The 20,726-nt window shown below is 39.9% G+C and overlaps 2 protein-coding genes across 6 annotated transcripts in view; both read right to left on the minus strand.

The window, feature by feature from the left end:
* Positions 1-1,773: 1,773 nt before the first annotated feature.
* ltv1 (LTV1 ribosome biogenesis factor) lies at positions 1,774-13,206 on the minus strand. The gene is made up of 11 exons (XM_066696788.1): positions 12,887-13,206; positions 12,547-12,678; positions 11,640-11,828; positions 10,284-10,371; positions 9,576-9,708; positions 8,859-9,093; positions 7,737-7,864; positions 5,428-5,564; positions 3,480-3,532; positions 3,094-3,294; positions 1,774-2,572 (listed from the first exon to the last, which is right to left on the minus strand). Exons 1-11 carry the CDS (start codon positions 12,887-12,889, stop codon positions 2,459-2,461), a joined length of 1,413 nt encoding a protein of 470 aa, XP_066552885.1. The 5' UTR covers positions 12,890-13,206; the 3' UTR covers positions 1,774-2,458.
* A 2,372-nt stretch (positions 13,207-15,578) lies between these two features.
* The window catches only part of phactr2 (phosphatase and actin regulator 2), a 70,670-nt gene continuing 65,522 nt past the window's right edge, over positions 15,579-20,726 (minus strand). For all 5 annotated transcript variants that reach the window (XM_066696524.1, XM_066696525.1, XM_066696528.1 and 2 more), the window contains 4 exons: positions 19,567-19,628; positions 18,294-18,431; positions 18,071-18,147; positions 15,579-17,691 (listed from right to left, as the gene is read on the minus strand). In XM_066696524.1, coding sequence (XP_066552621.1) covers positions 17,676-17,691; positions 18,071-18,147; positions 18,294-18,431; positions 19,567-19,628 — 293 coding nt within the window. In that variant the 3' untranslated portion in view covers positions 15,579-17,675. The remainder of the gene's footprint in view (positions 17,692-18,070; positions 18,148-18,293; positions 18,432-19,566; positions 19,629-20,726) is intronic.

Here is a 20,726-nt window from a genome sequence, read left to right on the forward strand (position 1 = left end):
TAATTCGTGCTACATTTTAATTTCTCATTGATTTATTTATGCCTAGGAAGCAGAGTGATGTCAAAGCAAGGTCTTATCAATATATGTAGTAATTGTTTAGGTTTCATAATAGTTTCAAGATTCTGTTTGCAATGTATTATTTTCAGAGATTATGGAGTTTCTCCTATACATGTAAACCCAGGCATTGAAATGGAACTAAAATAGAAAACTCTGCTCCTCTTTCGAGCATGTTTCCGTAACACATTGATTCTCCAGATGGTCTTCCACTGTTTTTCCAATCATTTTTGCCTACATCATGATGGGTTCACTGAGGGAGGGCGTGTGGGTCCTTGGCACAGTTCGAATGCTTGATCCCTTTAAGGGTAAAAAGCCAAATTGAACAAAAAACAGTAAGACACTCCTCTGTCCAGACCTATGTAAACTGTTCACCTTTCTCTTAAAATTATATGCAAATAGAGCATTAGAGAAGTGTAACCAAGGTCAGGTAGACTCCAGATTATGATGGACCAGCCATGGGCAACAGTGGCACAGATAGAATCAACTGTTACATCTGACCTGAAAGCCAGCAAGATAGATCAGCATCCATATGTGCTTTCACAAGTGTGTCTTCAAATATAAAATGATATAAAATAGGGCAGCCAGACACAAGCTAAGGATCGCTTGTGAGTGCAGACCTATGGCTCCAAGTCTAAATACCATCAAGCAATGATCAATGAAGTCAAATCCTTTGGAAGAGACAGATCTGCTGCCAGTACAAATGATATTACCCACAATGCACTATTCTGTGTGGAGATGGTAGCATTGGAGACCAGTGAAATACCAACATTGGTGGAATTTGATGGCGAAAGTCTGTCTACCACTCTGTAACACATGCATGGTTTTTGAGTGAGAGAGCGAGCGAGAGATAAGAGAGATGAAAAGGAGAGCTTTAAAGAGCAGGCTGACTATTCTTTAGATAAAGGCAAGCTCTTTCAATTATTGAAGAGACAACACTCCAGATCTCTCGGCAGCCAAAAAGAACATATTGTCCTGACTGGCATTTTATAACATTTCCAGACTCTGAGTTTTCCTTTGTTTTTGTTGTGTACTGAAAGTCTCATAAAAGCCCAGGTCTGACTTCTCGAGATAAAAAGACCCAAATGGCAAAAAGAGGAGCACCATACAGAGAACTTGTCATTGAGTCAAATATCTCCTTGGAAACAAAGCAGACAGACGGTGCTCTTGGGAGCTGAAAATGCAGTGGGCGGTGATGTCAAGCTATGAATCACATCGCATAGAAATCTGTCTGGAGATTAGACGGCGGAGGTGCGTATAGTCTGAGGTTAACAGGCTCGTTATTAACCTAGGACTTTTCTAAAATAAGGATTTAGTTCAAGACCAAGATGTTTTTTCTTGTTTTTTTAAGAATATTTAATCTGTAGGTACTTTCTCTGTGCTGTATAGAGAAATATGTAGAAAGATATGTGGTGGATTTTAATGCATCAACCTTTAAGCATTAGTATTTATCCAAATTAAAAGGTCAGATGATTGATATCCGATTAATATATATTATGTTAACAAACAAAACATGAATTCCTCTGACAACACATGCATCGGACATCTCTTTGGCAAGTAGATCCCCTTTCTATGAAGGGAGAGAACCTGTGTCATGATGCAGCTGACAATTTAACACAGAAATGTATTGGACTATTGGGACTATGTACACATTGATTTGCACTGGAAGATAGTTAAATACAGCAGAGGACCTCTGAAAAAAAAAAATGGTCCACAAAACAGACAAATCAATTTATTGGCTTTAGTTTCCCATGTTTAATGAAGCAAATCTCAACTCTTCTCTACAGTCAAGAAATATAATCAATGTTTTCACTGACACCCTCCATGTTATAACGCACCACTAGAGAAGTAATCGACCAGCTACAGTAACACATATGCGTTGCTGTTAGAGAATGCTCCTGACAGAAAAGTCACATTTTCTGATCAAGTTAATAGCTGCTTCATGACTTCAAGATTCAATATAAATCTGAAAACACCCAAACAGAAAGCAACACAAGTGGAAATATTTAAATATAAGGCAAAAGGTTGGCCGAAGTGAGCAGCATCAAAAAGTCCAAACAGTCAAAGCACTATTATTTATCTGAATGGAAAATTTGTATTTATTTCCCAATGAATATGTGCAAGTTCTTAGTTTACTGCATATAAACAGCAGTAAATCATTGACCATACATAAAAAAATGTAAGTGTAACCTTCTCTGATTGAAGTCAAACTTGTATGGAACATTCCTGCTTTTAAATGATCTGAGAAAATCTCTTCCGAGTGTCCTCTCCGCCTGAATCCCCTTTGAAATCTGAAGGGCGCCGAGTAAACGACACAGCCAAGATCAGATCTTGTGCTCGGTACCCGGCAACTGTCAGAAGTCTGTTACTAGAACAGTAGAAGAAAGTGTTTTTCCGTTGCAGTTTAAGACAGTTTGATGCCTTGTATGTTTGCTCTGACATTTTGCAATTCTTTCTCCTGCCTGGCCTTCTCTTCTTTGAAAGCCATTTTGTTTGCTTTCTTTTCGGTTCTCCTTTCCTGTAAAGAAACAAGTTGCTGTGAAACAATTCCATTCACTATTCAGAGAACGCAATCAATCCTTCCCCTAATTATACATTTTGAAAAAGAAAATATTGAGAACTTTCTATTTCTCATGCTGGGTTTTACTACAATACAGAGATCAAGAAAGCACCGCCTTCCGAGCAGTTATTAAAATATGTCTTCATAATTGCAGGAAAACCGGAAACAAATAAAGGAGAGGGTTTTATGCATGTAATTTGTTAAGGGAAAAAAATCAGTTCCAGTGTAAAACCAAAAACAATATATAAACAGGAAATGTTTTCATATAATGTAGATTCCAAAGAAAGATTGAGATTCTGTGCTGTTGTAGAAGCTGCCTTTCTGCATGTATTTTATTATGCATTTCTGCTACATAACCTAGAGTAGCAAACTAGCAGGAAAAGCAAGAAGTAACGTGCGCGTTTCCTGTCTGTCTTTATGCAATTACCCCGAAGATGTTCTGTACGGTTCAGGAGAAAAGGAAAAGTGCAGGAACTCACCATTCTCTCCTGTTTGATGGCTTGTTTCCTGGCCTTTCTCTGCTCTTTCGTTTCATCTTTGGCTCGTGGCAGTGTGGCGGCTCTGGGCAGGTCACTGTCATTGATCATCTGCATGCGCTCTTCCTGTTTGGCGGTGAGGCCCTTCGCAGGCAGGACATCCAGAGGGATGCCTGTCTTACTGGACACCTTGATGGGCTTCAGCTGCAATTAGATCCGATTTCGATGAATGTCAACAGAACTACGTTTGGAAATAAAGTCTTCCCACTCTGGATGCTGTCACGGACGGCTCTTAGACTTGTAACAAATGTTTTATTTAACTGGACTTAACGTAACAAAACATAACATAAAAATGCACAGATCTGGGGAGTTTTAGGAGGAAAGTTTACCTTTGGTGGATCTTTGATGAGTTTTGGGTGGTTATACAAGTTTGAGTAAGTGCCTGAAAAACATACAAAATAGACGGTAAAACAAACTGTAATAATGCAAAACGTTGGTTAGAAAATACTTCACAGTCACAGTTCACAGACAACTTGTAGGAAATCTCAGTAGATATTGTTGTTTACGATATACTGCACATGAATTGAGATATGTAAAAGAAAGCAATAGAGATTTTTTTTTTGCCTTCTCTTCTCGGTTTCATTTCCAAGAAATGACCTCTTGCACATTAGATGAGTCTGGATGACAGTTTTTTTGCACAGGCTGTTTGTGTTTATTTGTTCAGTTTATTTGGTTTGCTGCATTTTTTCAGCTGGTTTGACAGGGCACAATCCACATTGATCTTAAACAGCATACAATCACCTTAGGAAAGGCAGACCAGTACTCATCTGGTAAATCAGTCATACGAGACTCACATCCTGGCCTGAAGCTGCCGCATACTGGATTATGTGTCAGTGTGTGTGGCCAGTGTGCACTGCTTACACTGCAGATAAAGTGAGTCATACTTTACAAAACATGAACAGGGAAAAGTATCATGCTTTCTAAAATAGATTAATGAACTTGCAGGCATTCTTTGTAAATTTGAGTGTACCATTAAATTAAGCAATCATTTACAGGCTAATGACTTTCAAAATGATACTATGACTGCGACTTCTTGCTTTCAGCAATTGTTCATCTTTTATTTCTAACAATGAGAACTTTAATTACTTTAAATCAAGAATACCAATGGCACAGAGAATGAATACTGAAGAGTTAAGTCTCCAAAGTATTGTGTCCCGGACTTCTTTCTCTCCAGTATATCTCTGATTATGTAACACTGACGTTAAGCACAGTCTGTGGTATAATTTTTTAATATGTCTCCCCATAACTAATCCTTGATGCAGCATGTTAATGCTTTATATGAAACATGGAATAGCTGAGCATTTTTTCAGATTTACTCATGAAGGACTAGCAAGACAAAATATCTTACTAATTATGCAGAAAGTTATATTTTTAAAGCATTTACTGTACTGAAATATTTAGCAGTCTCTCTGAAACACAGCAGAATTACAATTTCATAACAACAATGCATGCTTTTGTTTTATTGTTGGAAACATGACATAGCTTTTAAATATGTGCGTCATTGTGTATGCCTGCATGTTTTCATGTTACTTTTTTCATGATTATGGAGATGAACATTGGATGAGTAGAATATATACTAACATCTATATGTTTATGTGTTTTCCTTTTATATTTATTCCCCATTACACACAGACTCACATGCACACACATATGTAGGGAAGAAAATGGCAATAGCATCTACTCATTTACAAATCAGTAAATATACGTCAACATTTGTAGTATTTTTAGTACTAGAATTTATTTGTATTATTTATGAACTAGACACACAATTCTCATTGAACAAAAAACATCTTATATAGGTTTGTTCTGTGGCCTAGAAAACATTAAATTATCTTTATTTTTTGTTTGATTAAAATAGATGGATATATTTATTTTTAAAATCTTGATTTTAAGTATTAATCTATGATGACTCATCACGTGTGTGTATGTGAAGAAATGGCTTGATTTAAAGTGTATTACAGTGGCTTGGTTTGGGTATGCTCAGACGATGAAACAATACTGTGTTTCTGTCACATTCCTAGTCAGGAGACTGCACATACTATGAGTTAAGACTTACCCATCTGTTTCAGTCTGATCAAGACAAATAAACACTGAGGTTTTATTTGATTTGAATGTGATGAATGGCTTTCTAAACTGTGGTAGTCTCCTTTTATATTTCCATTAATTTATCAATACAGGAAAGCTGTCGTTTAAAGCTGGCAGGTTAAAAGACAGGACCAGAGGGCAAATGGTTGAAATGTGTCACGCTCGTCCCCCAGGAAGAGATGAGCAACTTACTCAAGATGGATTCACAGTCCCATTTCTCCTGAGGTTGTTCGACCACTACGGTTTCCATCTCTTCCTCCTCCTCTTCCTCGCTGTCCTCATGCAACACTGACAGCTCTTTGGGGCCGAGATCGTCAGGTTTCTGGCACCTGCAGAGACGGCATTAATATGCTTAAAAAACAACACGACATGAAAAGATTCGTTCTGCTACGGCTGATCGCTTTGATCCCACACAATCTCTGTTTCTGTATCTGAACACAAGCCTTAAATCATCAATCTACCATCTCCTACTCTGCTTCACCGGAGCCAGTACACATATAAATGACTCCCTCTCTCTCTCTGTTTATAGGGCAGCTTACTTTATTCACCGAAGAAAGCCTATAAAACAATTACAGAGCCTGTTCATGAATTAAATCTAGAAGTTAATGTTCATGAACTCTTTAATTGCATTGGCAGCGATTCAGTGCTTAAAAGCTACAAAGGTGGCTCTCTGCATAAAAAAGGAGTTGAAATGGAAAAACTGCCAAACTGCTGAAGAGTAAAGTCTTTTCTGAGCCCCGGATTGGAGTGCTGGAAACATGAGAGTTTACTTGTATAAAAGCACAATCCTTAGATGAAATTACAATAGTCATGTTTCTATCAGGCCCTTTTTTGCAATAACGTTATGACAGGCTTAACAGAAAAATGTCGATTGAATTTCAGAAAACATCGACCAAATGTTTAATGGATTTTTAATACGTGGATATGGTCAGTTATGCGAGAAATTACAGTGGAAACTGGTTTTATGGATTACTAATGTTTTGTTGAATAAGTTTGTAGTCATATGATGCCCCGTTTCCACTGGCGGACGCGTCCGGACGCTTAAACGGGCGTTTCCACTGGCTAAGCGTCTGGATGCGTCCGTGTTTTGTGGACGGTTAACTTGCTGGTGCTAGACGTGTCTGTAAGCGTCCGTCCCGCCCACTGAGGACATGATTCGCTATCAGCAGCGGAGGTGTGTGTTTGACTTGAGACACAGGGAGGAGATCAGATACATTGTATCAGAAGATATAATCTCAAGTTTATTAGCAACATGGAGTGAAATCCACGTACAGAGACAATGACTGCTTACAGTTAATATCCGAGTGCATTAAAAACTTGGATTTCACAGGACCAGTGCAGTGCCTGACTAGTTAAAATAAACTGAAGGATAATAATCGGAGCGGTAGCAGCCGATATTTTTAATATTTTATGAATAACTGGACGGTGTTTCAGGCTGTGTTTTGTGAATGGCGTGCAGGACAATCTGCAGAGACAGTCAGTGTGAAGGTGAACACGATTTAGTTAACGTGTCCATTTACAAGTTAAATTTATGAATAAATTAATACAGCAGATGTGGGGTTCCCTCTAAAACATTAAGGACTGGTAAAATAAATGCGTCCATAAACGTCCATAAATGTGCACACTTTAGTTAAATTATAACCTGCTATATTGTAGCTGGATGATTAATCGTGAAACGTGTGTATTTTGTTCCATCTGTAACTTGCCCTGGTTAAGGACGTCTGATAAGTAAATTATAAATAAAACGGCAAAAAATATTGTTTGCACTTACAAATCTGTAGTAAGAGTAATAAGTTAAGGGAGTCACGCTGTGCCGTTTAAAAGACATATATACTAGCACAAATGATGACAATAATAATAACAATACATATTTGATATTTATTATTATTGTTGTTGTTGCACATGGAACCGTATTCTTATGGGAACATGCTCATCTGAATATAATGTTGTCTCTACACGTTTAGCTCTTCCTAATATCTCTGAACAGAAACGTGTATTTATTACGCTGTTTACAATCATGTAAAGCACAAATAATAAAATAGACACAAAAGTCCTCTCCACGTCAGGCTGTGTCACTCGTAGTGTTGTTCTCCGTGTCTGTTTTTAAAACAAAACACAAACCAAACCCACAGTCGCTGCTCCTCCCATCAGAGGGACGGACTTCACAGCGGCCTGGTTTTGCAAAAAAAGCTCTGGGACGCGTCTGAGGACGGACGCGTCCGGCACGGCATGGCACGACACGGACGCTTAAGCCAGTGGAACCGAGGCATGATTTTCAGGAAATTAAGTCAATTTACATATTTGCACATATTTTGTTCGCTACAAGTCAGTTGGATGGAAACCCACCTTGGCTTGGAAAATGCGCATATAATTTGTAGGCGGACTTATTTATTTTTGCACAAAACACGTTCGTTAAGTGGATGGAAACATAGGGGATGTGATAAATGTGTAACATCATTAATTACTCATCATTAAATACTCCACTGCAGTTCTGCACTTACTCTTTTGCTTTTTGTCTGTAGTAATCCTCCACCAGTTCATTCAGCCGTATGCTGCCAGGGTCTATATAACCTTCCAGTTCTGAATTGTCCAGAGCCCCGATCTCGTCGTCGTCAAACTGCTCATAAAACTACAGGGGGAGGACAAAATTAATTAGCCAATCACGTAAAGGTCATAAAAAAAAAAAAAAGAGATCTACAACAGGAGGCTAAGCTTCTTATAGCTAAAAGTTATCCTGTCTTGTGGCCAACAATGACAACATTTAAAGAGCGCAACAAAGAACATGATAAATTTGTATTTTAGTGCTGTGTCTTTATTCGGCTTTAATTGCCCAGGCAGCTGCTCGGCAGAGTGCCAGCAGGTCGTCTCTGCCCCATTCCCCTCGCACACGGATTTGGTTACATTATCTGTACATGGCTAACTGAAATCCTGAGGCAAAAGGATAGGTCGTATAAATGGAAATGCAATCTGTTACTTTATGTCAAGGCGCTTTCTCAAACTGATCCGCTCTTGGCAGCTCGGGATTATAATTTAAAGATTCTTCAGGTGATTAGGGGGCAGGATTCATTCAGGAGTTGCTCTAAGGTGCACATTTCACTTCACTTTGCAGAGGTTTACTTTCATATTCATAGGCAATTTTGTTTGTAGCTGCATAGAGGGCTCAATTTCCTTTAGTCGGGCTGTCAGTCAATCCCAGTCTTTTACAAATACATTTTCATTCATTATACTTTTAACACATAATATGTCAACATGTCCCATAACCCGTCAAACCACACCCACAACCAGAAGTAATCAAATAAGCCAATGGAGACTTTGATTAAATTGCTCTGTACTGAGGACTCTAAATTGATTATCCTATTTTTTGTGAAGCAGTAACAAATATGAAAGAAGAACACATAGAGAATGGTATAGCTAGCAATCACACCCAATTTTGCTGCCACTGCTCTCAAGATGAGACAACGGCTCTGACAGAAAGTAATCTTTATACGTGTCTTTAATCAGGGTTAGGCCACATCCTGGTCAGTCCCTTTCATACTAGTGTCCTCTGGCCGGCTGGACCATCCCCAGGCTATGACACGGCATCTAGTGTGTCGGGAATGCCCTTTCAAGAGTGATGGCCTCACCTTCTCAAAGCGGTCATCCAGCAGTGTGAGCTGCTCGTTCCTCCTCATGACAGAGGAGGTAATGGAGTACTCTGTGAAGCGGCTCCGCGTCTCCTCCTTCATGAACAGGAACTCCGGCGTGGCCCTCTCTCCGCTCGCCCCCTCGCCTTCGTCGCCCGAGAGCAGGTTGTCCGAATCGTAGTCTTCCTCGCCTTCGTCCGTGTCTTCCCACTCGTCGTCGTCGTCATCGCTACCCCTGAAGGTACAGGTCAACGATTAACTGACAGGATGACGAGAGAAACCGCGAGTTGAGGCTTTTACAGTGTTAAAACCTGGATAAGGTCCCACTGAAATGTAAACTAAAGTCAAAAGGTTATATTGTGGGGTGGAGGGAAAATATTGAATTGCATTTACACTGTCTTAATCGCAAACACTTTTGGTTTCTTGTGGGGTTGTCGGCTTCTTTACATGGATTTGTAAAACATCAACCCTGTCTTTAATGATCGATGCTTTTACTTAGGGTCTTAGGGTGACGTAACAATACGTAAATATAATTTCTTGCATCTCAGTTTCCAACACTTTTACATATCTGTGTAGTCCTTGCAAGTCTTCACGTTCTTTTTAAAAGAAATTAGAAATATGCAAATGTTTGTGTCAGTATAGACACTGGTGGCTCTTAGGAGAATCCCCGAAGTGTGTGAAGGGACAGGAAGTCAAATTGACAAGACCGAGACTTACACCAAGTCGGTACTGGCCTTGTCCTGATTGGCCTTGAGGATGAAGTCGTCTTCAAGAATGTTATCTGGATCTTCAAAGTCAAAATCTTCATCAAGAGCAGCCACAATGTCCGGATCCATGTCCAGCCTGGGGCCTGAAAAGAAAAAATCGTGATACACAATATCATTCTATTGTGTTTAGACTAGATTCCTTAGTCCATTAATTTGGTTCCCGGCTCTGGGTGGTAAATTATTTCCTACCTGCCACCTGACTGAGCAAATTATAGTCACCATATATCCATAATTATTCTAAATCTTATTTCACCAGATGTTTTCTAGGAAAATCTTGCAGGGATGGAAGTTCAGTCCTCTTCAAATTAGCACCAACTGGAGATGTTTGACGAGGGTTACTTTGGTGAAATTATCAAACCAAATGTTGAATCATAAATAACCACCTACAGTCACCTATGGAACAAAAATGAGAAGACCCTATTGCACTCGAGGACTGCAGATGACCAATCCGAGCTCTAGATCACTTATTAATGTACAATTGTCTGATTTTAGATTTCGGAGAAGTCAACTTTCTTTTGCATAATCTTTTAATAAGCATTGTTCGATGGCGAGACTTAGGCCATTGAAACCACTTCAGACAATAAACATAGTCTGCACAGTCTGACACCAGGTGGATGCTTTTGTATCTGCAACATACTTCCTTGGATACACGGCTTACCTGATATCGGTGCTGCTTTATTCAGTAAACCAACTTCCTCTTCAAACTCGGAGGCAAACACGGATGAAGGCAAATTGATTGAAAGGGCCTGTGGAAATTAAGCAATCCATGTGTGTATTCAGAGTGTCCAATTATTTCACCCCAATTTGGAATCAAAATTGGTTTAAATTAACAAAAAATGTCAAGAATCTATAAGAAACACCCCTCATAAAAATGCATGAAAATAAAAGGAATAATTGTACATAGCATCTGCCGCTCACTTCCATATTTATTCATTCCTTTTAATCAACAAGTCAGCTCAGGCATGGTAGTGCTTCGGAGCCACAAAGTATCCAGAAGAAAAAAGGTTTTCTTGGATGGATGCAGATAAGAAATCTCATTAAATAAAAAAAAACTGAACTGAATTTAAAGAAATCCAAGTTGTTTGCCGTCTAAATTGCCAACACTAATTCCTAACCGAGGCCTATACGTGTGCCAGCCAAAGCAGCTCTGTTACAGGTGAGCTGTGAGTTTCAGGCGCCACTACAGTTTGAAATGAATCCTCACTGCAGCTACGAAGAGGATTAATCAGCAAATCCAAACGAGAATCAGGTTTTGCATATTAAATACATTATTATTTATTTTTTCCATGTCAAACATGCCGCTTAAATGAATGAAAGCGCCAAATGAATACTAATGGACATTCATTGCTGCACCTGAATTCATGTATTACAGATTTACAATTGTAATGCCTGCTTATATGTATTAAGCTTATAATTGTCATGATTTAATTATGCTGCTTTCATTAAAAGGTTGGAGATTAATGTAGTAGTTACAGTTCGATGGAGTCCTCAACGACCCTTTTAGTAATTTAGTGTGAGTGTGTGTGTGTGTGTCCGTCTCTAGCAAAATATAAGTTCGTTTTCAGCATCCCTAGCATTTTCTTTAGCCATTGCCTCAGTCAGAACAGAGGTTGTGGTTTTGAATTTAGCCAAATATAGGCAGTTTTGTTTTCAATTAACTGTTGTATCTTCGATCTCACACAAAACCTCAGACGCTCCAATATATCCACTCACTCATGCATAGGAAATCTCAGGTATCTTGTCAGGGTATCTTAGCAGTTCTGTATATGCTGCAGATATTTTGTCCACACTTTTGTGCTGATAATTTTCATATTTTTATTCTCTTTTTTGAAATAGATTTTGTTTGTCTCCCTGTCCACTTCATAGGATGCGTGATGTGTTGATTTTTATTCTGCGGTTTAGTTTTTAAACAACCTTCAGTGGTTCCTTTTCTTTCCACCACTAACTTTTGTAAAATAAAAGACAAATAAACACAGTTAAGTGAGTTATTAATACACGATCTCCAAAGTCTTACAGGGATGGTCTCGGCCTCCTCTTCCACCTTGCCGTCCTCGGTGATGAGGACACGGCCCTCTTTCTGCGGGGCGCCGCACACCAGCTCTGTGGCACACGAAGGCTCCTTGAGGTGTTGCAAGTAGTTGTAGTCATCGTCAAAAAACACCCCAAAGTTCCTCTCCTCCTCCTTCCTCTTCGATACATCTGCCTGCATACAGATGACATAACATTTTCATCAGTACACGGTCTTTCAAGATTATACATAACAATCCACTGAAGAAGGTTCGATCTGACCCTCTCCAGAAAATCTCTCCACTTTTAAGCAGATTGAAGCAGATGGTGGACAAAAAAAGGACTGTCAACTGACATCCAAGTTGTCCTGTTGATTACGGCTAAGCAGAAAGACTGCTATGAAGACTTTGGGAAGACGAAATTGGTAGAAATCAATGAATAAGTCATATATAGACAAATAAGAAATAAAGATGAATAGCTGAGGAAGATATGACTGAAGTGGCTTGCTGAAGGTCTTAAATCAGTACGTAGCCATCAAATGAGCAAGATGACCCATGTTCCCTATTTTTCCCAAAGCTAGCTTAAGCCATTTTGTTCTTTAGTATAGTTTTCTTTCCAAAATGTGTGACAGATCCAGTGACATGCATTAACTGTCAGGCCTGTGGACAAGTGATACATTTTCCAAAGCCCTTTTCTCAGGTTACACTTAAGATGTATTTACATTTACAACAGCTATTTTAAGGGGATATTCCAGTAACTAAAGATATGTAATGCATCTAGAAACTTGCCTTTATCACCATAACATGACGTTTTCATACATGTGCATCATCAGTTTAGCTTTCAGACCTCTTTCACTGCGTGAGGAACACAAACCTATTTGAAAATATGTTTTTGTCCACCTCAGACCACCGTACCTGATTTGCGGGCAGCAGCACATGCTGGGGGGCTGTCTCGTCCGCGGCAAGGGGGTCCCTCTGGCTCCGGTGCACCAGGTGAAAGGTCACCGCTTTCTTCTTCTCGATGAAAGCCTTCTTCTTCTTGTGAGGCTGTCAAAATACGCACAGTTATGATGTATTTTTCTGAGGTGTTGTTTTTCCTTAGTGAGGATCCATGTTTTTATAGTTTTGTCTTTTTTAATAGTTTCGGCGTTTTCACAAAGCAGTTACAATAAATCCGTCATCACATGATTATGCATTCATAACAAAAACTGTTTTAAACCACCATCAAAGCGACACAATACAAAAAGTTTCTTACCATGCTTGAACCGTTGTGTTGCTCTTATTTCGGAGTTAAGCTAAATGTAAACGAGGTAGGCCTTTCTCAGACACCTTGACAAACAAACGATATAATTCTAAAATAATGTTTCCTTTATTCTTAATTGTCGCAAACAATTAAATTTACCCCAAAACGTTTAAACCACACTACACTACAGCACTGCAACCTCACACGCTGCCTGCGCCATAACAGAACATACCATTACAACCCTCCAGAGGCGTGTTATCGAGTATATATTTTGCGATTTAAATTAAAAAAAACTTGAAATTCTCATATATATACTAAACTCATTATGTTTACCATTGTATATGTATTTGCTTTTAATATATAGTGAAAGTTATTACGTGGAATAGTTTTATATTGTGTACTTGGTTCTTCCCGTCAGACTAAACCAGCCCATAAAGGTCAAGGGATGGGCAGTCGGCAAGGTGTATTAATCGAGAGCAGAGAGGATTGAAGCGAGTTCTTCAATGGCAGAGGATACGGGGGTGAAGATGACTTTTTACTAAAATATAAAATATATTTAAAAAATCCAGTAACCATAACACAGCACAGATCTTAAAATGCGTATGGTTTGGTTTTAAACACCGGTGTACTTGTGGTTTCCAAATAGTAACATACGTAATTCGTCTTGGTTTTAGGTTTAGGACGTATTGGTATCTTCCACCGTTTTCTACCCATTTAAAGATATATTTAGAGTAAGTAAAACCAAGTCTTTAACATCATATTTTACCAGGGCTATGTTGCATTTATACGTCAACTAAATTTCAACATGTTCTTCTACCATGAAGGACAAAAATAAAAAATAAAAAAAAATTCTTGAGCTGTACCCGAAAGTTAAAATGACTTTTCTTTATTAAGCAATGCTACCAGTAGTAATTCCAAAAATTATTTGCAATTAAACGATTTTCCTTCAAAGGGTGCCCATAAGACTTTTTTTTATTAGGTTTTGATTTTTAAAGGGTGCCCTGTATTTCAGTTAAACTTTAGCACAATAGAATTCATAATGCAGACATTCGTTTTTCCACTTTAACATACCCAGTCCCCAAAGTTACACCATTTAAACCATAAGGTGTCATAAACCAGCCCATAGTTTTATACACCGATCAGCCATAACATTATGACCACCTGCCTAATATTGTGTAGGTCCCCCTTTTGCTGCCAAAACAGCCCTGGCCTGTGGAGGCATGGACTCCACTAGACCTCTGAAGGTGTGCTGTGGTATCTGGCACCAAGACGTCAGCAGCAGATCCTTTAAGTCCTGTAAGTTGCGAGGTGGGGCCTCCATGGATCGGACTTGTTTGTCCAGCACATCCCACAGATGCTCGATTGGATTGAGATCTGGGGAATTTGGAGGCCAAGTCAACACCTTGAACTCATCATTGTGTTCCTCAAACCATTCCTGAACCATTTTTGCTTTGTGGCAGCGTGCATTATCCTGCTGAAAGAGGCTGATGCCATCAGGGAATACTGTGTCCATGAAAGGGTGTACATGATCTGCAACAATACTTAGGTAGGTGGTACATGTCAAAGTAACATCCACATGAATGGCAGGACCCAAGGTTTCCCAGCAGAACATTGCCCAAAGCATCACACTGCCTCCGCCACCTTGCCTTCTTCCCATAGTGCATCCTGGTGCCATGTGTTCTCTAGGTAAGCAACACACAAGCACCCGGCCATCCATGTGATGTAAAAGAAAACGTGATTCATCAGACCAGGCCACCCTCTTCCAATGCTCCGTGGTCCAGTTCCAATACTCACGTGCCCATTGTAGGTGCTTTCGGCAGTGGACAGGGGTCAGCATGGGCTCCGACTGGTCTGCGGCTACGCAGCCCCGTACGCAACAAACTTCGATGCACTTTGTGTTCTGACACCTTTCTATCAGAACCAGCATTCACTTTTTCAGCAATTTGAGCTGCAGTATCTCGTCTGTTGGATCGGACCACACGGGCCAGCCTTCGCTCCCCACGTGCATCAATGAGCCTTGGCCGCCCATGACCCTGTCGCCGGTTCACCGCTTTTCCTTCCTTGGACCACTTTTGATAGGTACTGACCACTGCAGACCAGGAACACCCCACAAGAGCTGCAGTTTTGGAGATGCTCTGAGCCAGTCGTCTATCCATCACAATTTGGCCCTTGTCAAAGTCGCTCAGATCCTTACGCTTGCATATCTTCCCTGCTTCTAACACATATCAACTTTGAGGACAAAATGTTGACTTGCTGCCTAATATATCCCACCCACTGACAGGTGCCATGATGTCAAGATTATCAGTGTTATTCACTTCACCTGTCAGCGGTCATAATGTTATGGCTGATCGGTGTAGAATGAAAGCAGTTACTGCAACAGCACGTTTCTTGGCACATTGATCGTTGTTGCATAGCTCTGAAAGTATCCTAAGCTATAAATAACAAGGAGGGCAGGTTAAATGACATTATGCAGAACAAAATAATGATCTTCAAAGACAGGGGCATCAAAGTACATCAGCAAGAACCCTCAGCTCTGGTGGATCCTCCATCTGGATGACACCACTGGCATGTACGAATTCTCAATAATAGTCTTCCTCCCAGTGAAACACTTTGGGAACCTGCCGGGAAACATCCAACATCATTCCCCAATGTGAACACGTCCACCAAAGTAGTTTACACTCAAAGTAAAAACAAGACCCATCAATACTGTTTGTGGTTTTCTTGCAGCTTTTAGGAAATCCATTTTATTATACATTTTATAACTTCACACTACACTGTACAGTGGAAACAAGCGGTCAATGCTTAAAAAGAAAAGAAAAAAAAACATTTGCATAACAGTGCCTCAAGTTAATGCTTAAGAATAAAAAAAAGTTTACACTTGGCAATGCAAATACACTTACAATATTTGGATCCCACACACTTCTACTCGGAGTGTGAAATGGCAGCAGAGTTGGAAAACACAATGCATAACAAGATTTGTAGTCCTTTACAATGAATTTACATGAATCAATAATAACTGGCTAGTAATGGCTTAATTCTTGAACTGTATACTGCACTACATAAAACAAGGCATTCCGACACGATGAAAGTCCCCTTAAAGTAACCAGTATACCCCAAATACTCCATTGTGTACATCTATATCTATCTATCTATCTCTCTCTCTCTCGCTCTCTAAATATATATATATATTATATATATACCTTAACTTGTAATGTCAATATGACAATATTTATGATATACCAACGATTTAAGAGGAAACTGAGAAAATTACAGATAAAGAAAGTTAATCAAATAATTGTGATGCCTGTACTTCCCTGGGTGGAGCTACAGGAAAAAGGGTCCCTGAAATTTGGAAGCAAAAACAAATATTTCAGAAAGTCAGGGTGTATTTACAGCTGTAAAGTGAATACATTTGTTTTTCTTCATGAATAACCAAGAGCTGCTCTCGACATTGAAATGAGCAATGAGAACCTTCTAAGTAAAACCTTTTCAAAGGTAATTAAGTCTGAATTAAGATTGTGTAGTTTATATACATTCTGTACAGGACATATATAGAACTTTAAAACAATGATAATAAATATATATTTTAAAAAGACACCTAGGCTTCAGTTCATGAGGATGTAAAATTTAAAGCACCAAAAAACAAACAAACATGATATATCTTAATGGCCATGATTAATTAACTATTATAAGTGCAGACAACATATAAATCAGACAAGACTGGTCAAATACTGAACCCCCTTCCTTATCGGTCGCAACCTTCACTTCTTGAGAGAAATTCAAAGTGGTTGAGGTTTGCCGTTTGACAGTGCTGAACAGGCCGGCGCATTGATTAGCACAGTTCTTGGAGACAGGAGATTCCAGAGCTGCTTTAATGATGCTTTTTCGCCAGGAACGATCTATTATTTACAATCCACAAGCAGCGCAGGGGTCTAAATTTAGCAGGAGAAAGTGAAGGTGGGGTTTGCTTGGAAATCCTTTTCTTAATCAATATACTTGACCTCGTCTGAGATGTTGATATGTATTATGGCATTACAAGAATACGGAAACTTTTCTAGGACATGGGATGTCAATGGGAATTACTGTTTGTCATTACCGAAATCGAATTACAGATACTGGTGATGTAGGAACCATAGATCACTGCTCAAATGAAATTTTAAAATGTGGCATATTTATACCGAGCGTCTTTTTTGGTAATATTGGTTTGTTGGCATGTACCTTCTTTTAAAAACAAATTAAAACATGGTTGTTTACCTGGACTCTCACTGGCACCCAATAACTGAATAACTAACAAATGGCAATATTTACAAACTATTGCATCCTTCGGCACAGGTTATAGTATCAAATAAAAGTCAAATAGTGTGTGTGTGTGTGTGTGTGTGTGTGTGTGTGTGTGTGTGCCTGATGGGCTACAGTCACTGGGAGTGTCTTCAGTAAAGATGGCAGGCCTGGCAAATCAGGTCCCAGCGGAGGAGTGAGATCGACGAAAAGTGTTCCTGGTCTGCTTGGAGAGAGACCGTATCCAGAGACTGGCCTGCTTTTCACATTTCAGGTCCATGAATGTGCGGCTGTGAGTGCGTTTCACCCCCCTGTCCTTTAAGGCCTTAAGAAAATGATACGGATTAGAGTGTCCAAGCTCCAGCAGTTGCTCTCCGCAGCTGAAGACAAAGGCAGGTCTTTTTCAGGGCAGGGGAGATCTGATCTGTCTCAGGATACGGTCAGTGAAGGCTCTCTCTTTGGGTTCCTTGGCCAGAGAGGAGTTATTCAACAGAGGCTCCCCGGGCCTCGGTCAGACGCAGCGTCAAGGGCGATGATACCTTCAAAACAACAAGACATTAATAGCGCTAAGCAGTGCGATGGACATGCAATTTTAGAGCTGCCCTCAGTGATCGACGGAACAATTACCATCGGTCAGCATACATAATCGAAATCTAAGCTTAAACAGCAGCAGAAAATATCTGAGCACACGTTTATTTAGTTTAATTTAGGAGAGACACAGTTTCCTACACTGCGCTTACAGAGAATTGTCAGCAAACAAGACAAACCAAAAAAAATAAAATCAAACTGGCTGGTTGAACGGAAGCCAGAAGACATGGCGGGCCTCCAGGAACCCATTTTGATATCCTCGTTTTATAGCAGGTCCCCTTTCTGCCACCGAGGTGGGCGGGTAATTTTGGACACTGTCCACAGCCCTACCTGGTGAACTGTTTGCTTTCTTCGTGCACGGCCATCTCTTTGCTCTTAAACTCATTCAGCTCCTTCCGGATAGCAGCCTGTGAGAAGAGGCACAGACAGGTTAGCTGGAAAGTCATCCGGTAACAAGTATGGAGGAATGAGAGAGAAAAAGCCATATCTGGACATCCGGGACCACACCCAGATGTGTTAATTTTTTATTTATTTTTTTAAACATGGCACTCACTTTATCAGCCGGAGTGAGCCGCGTCCAAGGTTTGTCGGCTCGCCGGTCATAGTCCTTGGCGTCGGTGACCTCCACGTACTCGTTGAAACGCAGGATTCTCCGTGCGACCAGCTCGGCCACGGTGGGCCTCACGCTGAGCTGCAGAGGGACAGAGATGGGCACAGGGTTTGTGCGTGTGTGTCTGTGTGTGAGGAAAGGGTTACATCTAACCAAGAGGTGTGGAGGTAGAATGAACCCTGGCAGACAACTCCAGTTCTAAGGCCTTGGAATTCTGAGCCCATCGGATCAGAAAAGGACGGCTTGGAATGAAATGGAAATGGAAACTCTGACAAATCGAGGGTCGAAAATGTCAATATGAGAAGCAGACAGTAGGATGTAGACATGTATTAATGAAACCAGAACATGACAGCCTATGTACACATGTGTGGCCACACCTTTTTCTGCATACAGTTTGAAGACAGTTCGGTTACTTATTTAATCCTTGCATGTACCACTAGATGGCGCCGTCAATCTGAAAATGCGGCCCTTATTAAACCCATGAATTCCTGTAATCGTCTGCAATCCAAACTCACTGACACCTTCCTGTCATTCTTGCCACTCGTAGCTGCACATGAGGTGTAATTTCCTGAATGAGCAATAATCAGCTGCCGCCTTGTTTTTCAGCAAGCATTATGACATCGATAAATGTGACTATTCTTTGCTTTAAAATACAATAAAAATCACCTTAAATAAAATGTCATATTAAGCAAATAATGTGAAGTAATTAAGACTAGCAGCTCTAGATCCTGCAGTTTCACAGACTTCAATTTGAGAGTGTAGAACAGGAACACAAATCAGAATAATGTGCCATATCAGTTTGGCCAGCAGAGTTAAGACGTCTCTTCAGGGGACCTGCATTGATGAAACAAGGATCTGGTATCTGGAGTCGCCAATCACCGACTCCCGTGTGTGTATTTGGATTGTTTGTGTCAATTGAGGCCCCAATAGAGAGGCCAGCAAATTACCTTAGATTGTTATAAAGAAAGAGAGATCTATTTTAACCACTGTAGAACAGATTTATTTCCTGCTTACACCGAGTTAGTTCTATAAAAAAAGATTTGCGGACTATTAATAACCAAAATGTTCGAGGCCATAGGGAGTTCGATATAACTCGGTGAGAGTATCTGGCTCCCGAGGACTGTTATATTGAGGTTTATATAGATAACACCCTGCAGAAGTTCTGGCTGCTGTATTGCCGTGTCTGGTGTCCCATTAAAGTTGATAAAACGTATACCTTTCGAGAAAGTCTCCTTTTAATTTCTTGTTTGGCCTCGTGTTCCTCCTCTTCATTTTTCTCTGGGACAGAAGCAGAAAAAATACATTTTACGTCACAAAAGAGATGGATGTGCATCACGCATGTCCAGCACAGTCTTCTATCGCACAGGCCTGTGGCATCCTTGCCCTACTCATACACTGTGAATTGCTGTTGGCAGTTTTTAAAAATAAACACAATTCCAGCAGTCATTCTCTCAACTATAATGAATATTTAAGATCCCAGATCTAAACGGAAGCGTGGATGCTTACATTTCACATACTTCATCATGCAAAGTTTAGCGACCAATCACATGAAGATCCATAAAAATTCCACCTAGCAAGTGTCTTTTTATGGGCTCAGAAGAACAACATCATTATTTAATACGTGCAGTAATGGCGACAGATGTCATGTGCATAATGACTCGAGGTCTGACTTTAGTTTTTTGAAGCAACTCCATGATCTTGAATTACACATCTCCAGGGGCCTGGGCACATCTGCTTTAAATAATGCAGCAGTGAAATCCGCTTTTCTCTCATTACTATTATCATGATTATGATCCGAACAAAGCAAGGATGAATAATGCATGAAATGACATAGAATCTACAACAAAGAGCGAGAGGAACGTCGGCATTGTCCGCTGAGCGGTACGGCTCGTTCGGTTTTGTCCTGTTTTGACGTAACTACGCAAAAAAAGTCTGGACTTTCTTAGCTGGACTGCATCAGAGGAGAACCATTCAAAAGAGAGCTCTGGAAGATAGATGGGCTTTTATGTCTTTCACTTTGTATGCTAAGAAAACAGTCAAGACCACCAAATCAAAATTCCGACATTCCCACAAAGCGGAAATTACAAACCGGCACCCAGTTGCATGTTATTTTATTGTCACAACCTGCTTTCTGCTACTTAGCAATTCAAACATGTGAGAATGTCAGATCACATTCAAACACCATCAACCATCAGACCAGATCAAGAAAGGTTAGATTGATTTAAAACATTGTCTAAAACTGCAGAAAGAAAAACAAATCCAAGTAAATGGAAACTCGATGAAAAACATGATGACTAATTAAGGGTTGAAAATGTCAATACGAAAAGCAGACATAGTAGGATGTAGACATGCATTAATGAAATCAGAAAATGACTG

Source organism: Amia ocellicauda, chromosome 23 (genome assembly GCF_036373705.1).
Source record: "Amia ocellicauda isolate fAmiCal2 chromosome 23, fAmiCal2.hap1, whole genome shotgun sequence".
NCBI lineage: Eukaryota > Metazoa > Chordata > Actinopteri > Amiiformes > Amiidae > Amia > Amia ocellicauda.